This window comes from Carya illinoinensis, chromosome 16, assembly GCF_018687715.1.
Source record: "Carya illinoinensis cultivar Pawnee chromosome 16, C.illinoinensisPawnee_v1, whole genome shotgun sequence".
Classification (NCBI taxonomy): domain Eukaryota; kingdom Viridiplantae; phylum Streptophyta; class Magnoliopsida; order Fagales; family Juglandaceae; genus Carya; species Carya illinoinensis.
In genome coordinates, this window is record NC_056767.1 from 9871854 (window position 1) to 9884527 (window position 12674).

Sequence of the window (12674 nt, forward strand, 5' to 3'; positions counted from 1 at the left end):
TTACTAAGAGCGTTTCGATTATGTCTAGGAGAAGTCAATGGTAGTTTATAGTGAGTTAGTTATTGCAAGATTAGATGTTATTCAAAATATAGGTAATGAGCTTGAAGTGTGGGATATCGGATAGAAGTTATAGGCGCTCTCGTTGGTTGGCCGGGAAGAACTTGGGCCTTTTGGATATGTTCCTTATCTTTAGAAGAGACAGGTGCATTTTGGGATGATGTTATGTGTTTTCAATTTGGGGCCTGGAGGTTGATTAGTACTGATTTCTGTCATCAACCAATGGATGTATCTTTGCGGAATGTTGATTTTTGATTGGGGCAGCAATGGCCAACTGAGGAATGAGTGGAAATTTGTGGTTTTGGAGGCATATTATTTTCTATAGAAATGTGGTAAAGGTTTTCTTGTGATTAAGTGTGGATTGAACTTGTACTTGATGATGTTAATTTTTGAGGATATAACCTTTATGTATTTTGGCGAGTTATCAGAGTGCGTGCGAAAGCATGATTTTTGGAGATACTTAGATATTCAAATTTTGTATTGATTTTGAGGAAATCGTAGTGATTCGGAGTTTTAATGGGAGATTAATCATTTGGTCGTGCAAATTTTGTTTATTGATGGTTAATTTTGGAAGTGGCTATTAGGTTACCAAAGTTGGAATAGGATGAAAGTTTGGAAGGTAAAGCAGAGACGTCGTTGATATTAGCAATTTATGGTGTGAAGATAATAACTATTGGAATTTGTTGGGAGTTGTTGATGATATGTATCTCTCAAAAACGTTCGGAGTTGTATCTTGTATCTTTTGGCGCTGATGTTTGACCTCACAAATTTCGAGGACGAAATTTCTTTTTAAGGGGGGGAGGATGTGACATCCCGTTTTTACGTGTATTTTCACTAAATGAGTATTTTAATTTAATTAATATATTAGTTATTTTATTTTAAATTATTGTATTTTAATTGGTTTTATTTTAATTGATGTGGTGTTTAATTTATTTTAGTCGTTTTAGGGTTTTTAAAATCGTTTTCGTCGGGTTAGTTTTTGGATTCCAGAGGTGAGGATTGGACCTCATTTTCTTTCTCCATCTTTTCTTTTCTCTTTTTATTTTTCCCCTTTTCCTTTTTCTTTTTCCTTTTCTTCTTTTCTCTTTTCTTTCTTTTCTTCTTCTTCTTTTTCCTCCTCTCCCGCACGCACACCTCTCTCCCTCTCTTCCCGTTGCCGACCAGCCTCTCCACCCACACCCACCACCGTCGGCCGACAAGGCCGACACAGCCACCATCGTTCGACTCCCCTCAGGCCGACGCACCACCCCACCAATTTCCAGCCCCATCCGAGCCGCCGTTAACCCCCTAGAGCCCCACCTTTCAGCACGGCTTTGAGCCATTTCCGGCGCCTTTGCTCCACCTCCGGCCACCATATTTTTACCACTTCATCCCCTGCCTCTTGCCGTCCTAACCCACCTATTTTCGGCCCCGATCTGTTGCCGGAGCAGCTCCCACGAACTCAACTCCTATCTGCCCCATTTTGCACTTCCACCGCCACCCACGGCCAAAGCTCACTTCCTTTAGCTTCATAAACATCTCTAGGTCATTCTCTATCAATTTCGTGTCTTGGTTTGTCCCCGTTCGAAAGTGGGTAATTTATAACCCACGGCCACAGTGTAAAATACACTGTTATGTTGCTTTTTCTCCGCCGTTTGCAACGTCGTGAGCTTTTGAAAAATAACTTATAGCGCTGTAAGTATTTTTCAAACTCTATTTTAGATTTAAATATATTTTTACTCTTACAATAATTTATTAGACTGGTTGATTGATTCCAAACTGAGTCCAAGGAGTTCGGAGGTCGGATGGATTGAGGACGGAGTTGTTTGGTTGATGTTGATATTTGTTTGAGATATTTTTGCCTTGATGTTTGCATTGTATAGTGCACACATGTTCATGTTTAAAAAGGGAAAACCGGGTTTTCGTGTAGTTGCATGCATGCACATGTGTTTGTAAAATGAAAACTGGGCTTGTAAGCGAGAAATGATTTGTGGAATATGTGAACGGTTGGACTGACTGGTTGGAGTCAGAGGCACGTGTAGGGATGGTGGTAAGCAGGGACGGTGGTAGAATCCTACCTGTGATTCCCGCCTACGGTGCACGCGTAGGGACGGTGGTGAGCAAGGATGGTGGTAGAGTACCGCCTGCGATTCCTTCCTACAGTACTCTGATGGTATAGTTTTTGGTCCATTATCGGGGATAATGGCGATGTTATGTTTAAAGGATATGTTTTGGGCCAAAACGGGATTTTGGCGTACGTGGAAAAATGTGGTTTTATGGGATATGTGCATTTGCATTCTTTCATACATATTGTTGAGATTAATATGTTTTTATCTTGTGGCGTTTGGATCTTTACTTACCTGTAGCACCATTTTGGTACTGCATATTTTGATACAAAGGTCGAGGAAGAGGAGGAGGCTGAGCCCGAGGAGGCAGCTCCGCCGGAGTATTGATTTGGAGTTTATGCCTTGTAGACGGTTTTGAAACAATATTTGTAGCTTGTAATATTTTATTATGTATGTTTTGAACGGCTTTGTATTAAATAAAGAAAAATTCTGGTACTTAGTTATATGACTTTGTTTATCCACTGCGTGTTTTCTTTTGCACACTTGTTGCGTATACACACACTTGGCACTTGGCGATAGGGTGGTGACCCTGTTGCATTATCCCGACGTCTCAATTTCCACGTGCCCTTACGTGGGATTTGGGGGCGTCACAAGGAGGGTGCAAGAGGATGCTCAACAAGGAGAGGGTGCAGGGTGATCTGAGCACAATTAAGCTGCATAGTCTTATGACCAATAGGAGCCTTAAGTGTAATTCTAGGCTCTTGGGGAAGAAAAGCAACTGACTGAGAAAGGGCTAACCAGGTGATTAGGCTGGCAAAAGGCGAACCAGTCCATACTTTGGTGGACTAAAAAGCCTCAAGCATGACTCGGCAAAGAAAACTCCCTAGATCAATGGAGACATCATTGATCAGTGCATATAGAAGAGTGGCATGGTCAAGACCCACATCACTCTGATGACTAGTAGGATACAGATTTGTAAGAACAATCCTACTGAGAATGAGATAGTCAAGTGGAAATCGTACAGTTAAAAGAGGTTACTTCCCATCCCAATTATGAGACCAACAATACAAACATTCAACAATGACTGACGGACTAGAAGGAGATGTCTGTGTATAGGGATACACTGGGTTGGACACACGTGAGGCATTTAGCAGGTCCGCTATCATGCCCGGAGTCACCCGGAAGAGGATGTTCCAGATACTAACCTCAGAGACATCATCAGATATGGTATGAATGTTGGAGTAAAACTCCTGAACCAACTCCACAGAAAAAGTGGGATGACCAGTGGTCAAGGCCTGCCACTGGCAAGACTCAAAAATACGAGGGATAATAGGTGTAATCCAATAAGCAGTGGTTTTACCAATCACTACACCTAGAGGGGGTGAATAGGTGTAATCCAATTTTGATGGTCTTTTCAAAATTAGTCAAACAAACAGTTAATAAAAGAATAAAATAACACAAATAATCAACACAATGATTTTGGTCACGAAGTGGAAACTCATTTGAAGAACATCTTCAAAATCTAAAACTACTCCGAGTGTAAGACACCACCTCAAATCCACTATAAAAACTTTAGTTTGTTACAACCAATTTAGAGACACTCACAAAACCTTTGTAGTAGCTAAACTCAGCTTGCAACACCACGAGTGACCCACCCAATCTCTACACGCATGTAATGCTAGAACTCTGACATTTCTATACCTTCCCACAAGAACCTCTTGATATCTGCATCAACAACAGCTCCAAACTCTTATGGCCAATGAACATGTCCACTTGAATGGACTCATGTAAAGTTTGATTTTGAGTGTGATATGGTGGAGATGTGTTTATCCAAGAGAGAAGCAACCAAGTAGGGGAGAGGTTGCTCTAAAAAGCTCTTGGAAGCCCTTAGGATTTTTGCTCTAATTCTCCACCCCAAAGAACACAAGTGAGTTGTTCTATTTATAGTCCCAAGTGAAAGAGGCGCTCAAAACCCTAAATTTTAAGTGATCTAGAACATTGGCTCAAGCAAAGTGTCGAGCAAGAGTCAAGTGCATGCTATCTTTCAGAAGTCGCTCGAGCGCCAGTCGAGCGACCCACTCTGGATAGGTCTCGCTCGAGCACTAGTCGAGCGAACTCTCTGTTTTGAACTCTGCTTGACCCATGTTGAGCACACTTCAATCATTTTCATATTACACAGTTTCAACACTTATTACAACACTATTTTACACAGGTTTTCATAAGAATATGCCAATCAACTCATTTTTCCCTCAACATATAGGTACATGTGGTTGACTTTTATCTTCAATTTGTTGCAATTTGTATTGGTTCTCCGTTCTTTTGTCGTAAGTTGTAACTTGTTGATGGAATTAGAGCTTGATGGATGATGAGCCATGAGTTGGTTGGATAATTTGGGAGGATAGATGATGATGGATAATTAGTTTGTACTTTTGGTTATGTATTTTTAATTTGTAATTTTGTATAAATGATTTTAATTTGTAATTTTGGTTATGTATTTTTAATGTGTGTATCATAGTTGGAAAATTTCTTCTTAAAAGTTTGAATTTTGCTTTATTTTACAGTGTCCAAGATTTTAATGTGTGTATCAAGTTCTAAGGATCTAAGGATGAAAGATCTTTGTGTGAATGATTTCTTTTTCCAAATTAGAAATTAGAAATTATATTTTTAAAAAAATTTGATATGGAAGCCCAAATCCGATTAGAATCCAAAATTGTAAAATTAAAATATCAAATAGATTAAAGAAAAAAGTCTAATAAAAAAGCCTAACTCCGACTCCGCTCCGACAAGTCGAAGTCGGAGCGGAGCCTATAGAAGTCGGAGCCGGAGTTGGAGGTCGAATCCGACCTCCGACAAAGTCGGAGTCGGAGTCGGAGGACAACAATACCGACTCCGAAAAGTCGGTGCTCAGCCCTAGTTTTTTCACACTTGCTCTACAAAATCGACGGTTAGACAATATGGAAAGGGCTCTCAATCCTAAATCCAACAACCAAATTCATAAAAGAGTAATGATAGGTACAACTTACAAATGTACAAGCCTTTTGTAAAAATGTGGATCCCATAAAAAAAAAAAAAAACCTTTCACACTTTTTCACGATGGGTCTACTTTTTTATAAAAGGTTTGCATGAGGCTTGTAAAGTAATACTTTTGATTGCCAGTGCAAAGCTAGCTATAAAATTCATTTTTTTCTTTTTTTAGTTCTCCTATTTAGTCCGAGCCATGCTATATACTACACTCATTCCACTCTTATTAAATTGTGCTTGTGGCATTATCCATTCACCATTATAATAACAAATTCAATAGTTAATGGATAATATTACGTCAACATTAAATGGAATGGTTGTCGCATACATTTTCCTTTGTAGAAACAAGCAAAGGTATATGGGGATAAACACATTAAGATAAAAGTGAGATGAATGTGTATACAAATGATCGCCAATCTAAGAATCTTTGTATGTTTGCTTGCTTTCAAAGAAATCCATACGCAATAGAACTGCATAAAAATTGCATAAAACCATCTAAAACACAATGTTTCTACAAACGACAGATTCTATGCTCAACTCTCCCTTTATATATTGGCAAGAATCGAACCTCTAACACACTAGTCCAAGGCTGCTGCCACAACATCTGCTTCACTCCCATCCCTATAGTTCTCTCAACACTTTTTGGTTTGAAATGAAATGGCTGGTAAAGTGGGTTTATATAGGAAATTAAAACTAAGGCAAAATGTTTCAAACCAAAAAGTGTAGGGCTTATAATTCAATTCAAAGGGGTTGACAATCACATCAGTTTTACTATTCATAATTTTGGTAAGTTTCCATAAAAAAGGAGCAGAAAATGATGCTCATGGTTATGATTAGTGAGGCAGTATGGTCATCCAAAAACAGCTCATTTTGATCGGCGGGTCGATCTAGATGTAACCTTTTAACACAACGGTTTCAACGGTCAACCAACGGCATCTCTTGTGCTACGATACTACTCTTTTAGGCCTAGTGTGCAGTCCTTTTTGTACTACGCCCTAATCTTCTTTAGGACTGAAAATCTGCCCAAGCCAATCGAGAAGCCATGCAAGTTGGGTTTTACAATGACAAAGACTCGTTTTCTTCTACTTTACACGAGTGAATGCATGTCATGCCTTAAAGAAATAAATTAAATTATAAAAGAATAATGCTAGATATAGTTAGAAACCGTGTAAACTTTCCGTACTATTTTTAAAAAAGAGTAGAGTTTGCAATTAAAAAAATTAATTTTTTCGTATGGATCTTGTATTTACTCATTTTGAAAAAAATGATTGTGCGACGCTTGCACATTCTATGACTGCAAATACCAATTCTCATTAAGAAAATAAGTGAATTAAATGATGCTAGACTCACTTCTCGTGTCTATCTCTCTTTTATTTGAGGTCCTTAAATTTCAATTCAATAAGAACTCCGAATGATCTTTTTACGTTCCATAAAGCATAACCTAATTAAAACCTAAGTTAATAACCTGACCCATACTACATGGAACGTTTAACATGAATAATCATGATCTAATCGGACTTTTGATTATAAATGCAGGAAAAACTCAAACTTCAGACCTTGGGTTCGAGGAATTTGGACCTATGATAGATGGCATATGGAGCACTGAAGGATATTCAACCAATTAAGTTAGGAATGTAGGTCGTTGACTAATTATTTTTATTATTTATCTTTTGTGTTTTCACGTTAATTTGATGTATAAGCAATAATGTAAATAATATTTTATTCAAGTAAAATCAACTCTTTCTCACTTATATTCCTAAATTTTCATTCAATACGTACGACTTCAACCTTATTATCAGAAAGTTTCTGCATGAATGATTTATTGATCTCTTTCCATTATTGCAACCACGTCTAATGCACGATGTTAAATAACATAAAAAGAAGAACAACTTTGATAAAAAAAAATGCACATGTCAAAGGCCTTTGTGTTCTTTTACATGTTTTCCCATTTGAGTTTATTACCATTTTGAATGCATGTATCTAGCTATCGATAAACTGATAGTGAAATTCTGAAATATATAGTGTACGAGCTGTACGTGAAAAAATACTATCTCATCATGTAAGTTTAAAATATAGTACTAATCAATCAGGGAGAGAGTCACGTTTACCTTACAATAAATAAGTAATGTTACATATAGTTAGAGTGTACAAACACCTTGTAATTGTTTTGAAAAAGAGTAAAATCCATTATTAAAAAATTAATTTTTTTCATATGGGTCTCATATTTATTCACTTTTTTCCAAAACAATTGCACCAAACTTGCACATTCTAGAACTGCAAATATCATTTTTCAAAATAAATATGATATCATATACTCAACAATAGTACTTTGGCCCTTTGGCGTTTATTATTTGTTTGAGAGGAAAAAATCAGATCGGCTCTTTCACGAGGCAATTTAGACTGTCGCCTAACGTCGCTAGCAAAACAAGCCCCCAAAAAACTCCCAAGTAGAATCTTTAAAAAAATAAAGTCTCATTTAGAGAAAATTGGGAATTCAATGAGAGAACATAAAAAATATCAAATAAATCTCTTATGTATTTGGTCATCTCTCTAATAGGTTTATCATATTTCTCTCTTCTTCTCAAAACTCAACTTTTATTGAACTTTTCTTGTTTTATGGTTTTTTTTTTTTTTTTTCTTGGAACCTTTTGTCTCACAATCAAGCCCTTTATTTTCATTTTAAGTAGCAAGTGAAGAGATCTTTGGAGGTAGGAGTACTGCAACTAGGGAGACAACGGTTGTAACTAGGGAGGGGGTTCGGGGAATTTTAGTTGTCCATTATTCAAATCTAACCATGATCATGAGCTGGAACGTCCCTCCCAGAATTGCAGCTTGTTATCTATTGTTCTTCATTGTTCTTTCCGAAAGGATTGTGATCAAGGCCGCCAAGGCACAAAACACGACAGTAACCCCAGTTGATGTGGGTGTGATTTTGGACTTGGATGGGCGGAATGGGAAGGTTGGGATGAGTTGCATCAACATGGCTCTTTCCGACTTCTATGCCTCTCATACTCACTACAAAACTAGGCTGGTCCTCAACCCCAGGGACCCCAGAAATGATGTCATCCAAGCTGCTGTTGCAGGTACATAATCTCTCTCTCTCTCTCTCTCTCTCTCTCTCTCTCTCTCTCTCTCTCTCTCTCTCTCTCTCTCTCTCTCACATACAGAAGTGTAGTATAGGTAAAAAAGTAATATAGAGTTTTCCTATATCAGCTGCTGTTGCAGGTACGTAATCTCTCTCCCTCTCTATCTCTCTCTCTCTCTCATACAGAAGTGTAGTATAGGTAAAAAAGTAATATATAGAGTTTTCCTATATCATATAATATAGCTTTTGTGTCCATTAGTCTCTTCAATACTTTATTGAGAGGTAATTTGTGTATTAATAATTATCTTGATGTTAATTAATTACTTTCTATTTATTTATTCTGGTCGCATGCAGGAGGAACAAACTTTGATTTCTAATTGTAAAAATATTCATTTAAAGAGAAATTTTGTTATGAAAAATGCTCCTTGGCCATCTGAGTTTACTGTTCAAATGGACCGCTTATCGTGGCACTACTAGGTCATATTAAAAGGAAAAGAAAAGAACGTAACATTCATTTTTTGTTTTATTTTTTTTATTAATACTAACGACTATAAAATAAAGTCCATCAACTGCAGGCTGTAATATTTCTTTGACATAACATAATAGAAATGAAATTATGATTTTAGAAACAAGGAAAATTGATCGAAACTTATTGTAGCATTATTGTTTGGTAATGAACTGAATGCTACATTTTGGGAGTTTACTAAAGGATTTGATAATAGTTTGTAGTCAGTGAATCATTCTGTAGATGCTTGCCATCATGAGTTTGACGTTTTGTTTTAATATAACATGGTAGTGTTACTATTTTCTAAAACTCTGGCATTACTTAATTTGTAGTTCATTAATCTTAAACTGATGCATTGGAAAGTGCTATACGTTACCCTGATTTCCCAATGGCTATTCATTCAGTACATGTGAATGGAAACTAAATCATGTTTTTTCCTTTTTTTGGTTTTCGAAACACAGCTCTATACCTAATAAAAAATACAGAAGTGAAAGCCATCATAGGGCCACAAAACTCAATGCAGGCAAACTTTGTCATTGATCTTGGGAATAAATCTCAGGTGCCCATTATATCATTCTCAGCAACAAGCCCTTCTCTTACTTCACTTCGTAGTCCATACTTTTTTCGAATTGCTCAAAACGACTCATCTCAAGTGAAAGCCATAAGTGCAATTATTCAAGCTTTTGGATGGAGAGAAGCCGTACCTATCTATACAGACAACGAGTATGGAGAAGGTATAATACCTTACTTGATTGATGCCTTGCAAGATATTGATGTTCGTGTTCCCTATCGAAGTGTCATTTCTCCATTGGCCACTGATAGAGATATCAGTGGAGAACTTTACAAGTTGATGACAATGCAAACTAGAGTCTTCATTGTGCACATGTCGCATAATCTCAGTTCTCGAGTTTTCACAATTGCAAAAGAGATTGGAATGATGAGTGAAGGTTATGTTTGGATCATTACCAATGGGATAGCCAACTTTGTTGGGTCGAAAGAACGTTCAGTTCTTGCCTCAATGCAAGGGGTATTGGGTGTGAAGACTTATGTTCCAGAGACAAAAGAGCTTGAAAGTTTTACAGTTCGATGGAAAACGAAATTCCAACAAGACAACCCAACCATTACAGATATTGATTTGAATGTTTTTGGCTTGTGGGCTTATGATGCTGCTTCAGCTTTAGCCATGGCAGCTGAGAAGGTTGGGACTACAAATCTCGGGGTTGAAAAGACAAATGCTTCGAGCAACTTAATTGATCTCGAAAGTTTTGAGATCTCCCAAGATGGTCCAAAACTTCGTGAAGCGATACAGGATACTAAGTTTAGAGGCCTTGCTGGGGAGTTCAATCTTCTTAATGGGCAATTACAATCATCAACTTTTCAGATAATTAATGTGAATGGTAATGGAGAAAGACAGGTTGGATTTTGGATACCAGAAGATGGACTCAGAAGGGAATTGAATTCGAAGAACACAAGCAAATATTCTACTTCCAAGAACAATCTGGGACCTATTATATGGCCTGGTGATCTAACCTCTGTCCCTAAAGGTTGGGAGATTCCAACAAATAGAAAGAAGCTACGAATAGGAGTGCCAGTGAAGAATGGTTTCAGTGAATTTGTTAAGGTCATATACGATCGTAGCACTGACAGAACACATGTTACTGGGTATTGTATTGACATCTTCAATGCTGTAATGGAATCATTACCATATGCTGTTAGCTACGACTTCATTCCCTTTGCAAAACCTGGAGGTGGAAGCGCCGGTACTTACGATGATTTGGTCTATCAAGTATTTCTTCAGGTCAGTAAAATATTCATGATTCTTACAATTTTAATAAGTAACATAAAATTTGGAACCTTAAATGAAAGAACTAATGTTGTTAATTGAATAATGGAAGTAAATATTTTGATTGACAGAACTTTGATGCTGTGGTAGGCGATATAACGATCATAGCAAATAGGTCCAACTTTGTGGATTTCACATTGCCATTCACAGAATCTGGCGTATCAATGGTAGTGCCACTCAGAGATAATAGGAGGAAAAATGCATGGGTGTTCTTGAAGCCTTTAAGTTGGGACCTTTGGATGACAAGCGGTTGTTTCTTCGTATTCACTGGCTTTGTGGTGTGGCTTCTTGAACACAGAGTAAATGAAGATTTTCGTGGGCCTTGCTCACATCAGATTGGGATAAGCTTAGGGTATGCTTTCTCAGCCATGGTTTTCGCACAACGTAAGTCCCCTTTCCAATTTTCTAGTTTCATTGTTAATACTAGCAAATACTAGATACGAGGCCATTATATGCACAAAGCACTAGCTCTAGAAACTTAGACATATTGCTACTAAAGATTACTGAAGTTCCCTTTGTTGTCAGGCACCAACATATATACGTTTGATGAGACTATGATAGTTCCTTATTGATAAGTTTAATGGGGATCAAGGAGCAAAGTTAAGAGATATTCAGTTCATTAGCAGTTTAATTGCCAATTATTCTCTTTTATTCCATATCAGTATTTTTTTATTGAATGATTTCTAATTGATATCTTAGAAACTCTTATGGCAAAGCTCTATAGGACATTAACTTCACATTTATGATACAATTATGTTCTTTTGTATGACCATTATGAATTCAATTTACAGGGGAGATACTGACAAACAACTGCACTAGGTTTGTAGTGATCATATGGGTATTTGTAGTGCTCATTCTTACTCAAAGTTACACTGCGAGTTTGGCATCTCTCCTAACAGTTCAACAGCTCCAACCAACAATTACTGAGGTCAAGCAGCTTATTAAGAATGGGGAGAGGGTTGGGTACCAAAGAGGTTCTTTTGTGTTTGGAATCTTAAAAGAAATGTCGTTTAAGGAATCTCAGTTTAAGCAGTATAATTCAATAGAAGAATGTGATGAGCTTTTGTCTAAAGGAAGTGCCAATGGTGGTATAGCTGCTGCTTTTGATGAGATCCCTTTCATGAAGCTGTTCATAGGACAATATTGCTCCAAGTATACCATGGCTGCGTCAATCTATAAAACTGATGGTTTTGGCTTTGTAAGCTTAATTCCTTACATATTTCTCCACTTTGTGTTTGTTTGTTAGATAGATGAGTAGTTTCATATTAGGTTTCTTTTTATTGTATCACTTTGCAGGTATTCCCAAGAGGTTCACCTCTTGTAGCAGATGTTTCTAGGGCAATCTTGAAGATGACAGAAGGAGAGAAAATGAAAGAGATTGAAAGTGCATGGTTGGAGAAACAAACCAATTGTGAAGTCTCCAATGCCCAAGTTTCTTCTGAAAGTCTTGGCCTCTCTAGCTTCTGGGGCCTATTTCTCATTTCTGGGATTGCTTCCTTATCAGCTCTCATCTTCTCTGTGTCTATGTTCTTTTACAAGGAGAGGCAGCACATCTTCAAACCCTTTGGCCCAGGAGACTCAATATTAGGAAGAATTCGTCTTATATTAAGAACTTTCCTTGAAAGAGACCTTCGCTCGCGTACATTTAGAAAGAAAGCATCAATGTCATTGCAAGACAAAAAAGACATTGGCAGTCTGAACGGTATAGGTGCAGGTCAAGACTCAACAAGCACTAGACACCTATCAAATCGATCAAATTGTTCGACACAAATGGAAATCCACTCTACTTCCTTTGAAGTTTCAAACGGTCAAACATCTCAGCCAGCACCAACTACTGTTGAGATAATTGAAAACCCAACTCAAGAGGTCCAAGAACCCCCCAAAAATAGATCAAGAAAATAGTTCACCGTGAATTTTGTAATCTGCTTTGATATTGACACAATTAACTGCTGTGACAATGTCCTTTAGGGGCTAGAATGAGAAGATAGTATGAAATGCTCTGCATGTTGGCATTCTGCACTTGTTGGAGGAAGTCATCGCACTACTTTGATTTATTGAGTCAATTTGAAATGTTATATATTGTATCTTTGTTGCACTCTTATCCTAGTGATGATGCGG

The 12674-nt window shown here is 37.4% G+C and overlaps 1 protein-coding gene across 1 annotated transcript; it reads left to right on the plus strand.

Moving 5' to 3' along the window:
- Positions 1 to 7655: 7655 nt before the first annotated feature.
- Positions 7656 to 12674, plus strand: LOC122298473 (glutamate receptor 2.2-like). Its single transcript, XM_043108224.1, has 5 exons — positions 7656 to 8206; positions 9175 to 10511; positions 10628 to 10940; positions 11348 to 11754; positions 11853 to 12674. The coding sequence occupies exons 1-5, from the start codon at positions 7918 to 7920 to the stop codon at positions 12456 to 12458; spliced, it is 2952 nt and encodes a 983-aa protein (XP_042964158.1). The 5' UTR covers positions 7656 to 7917; the 3' UTR covers positions 12459 to 12674.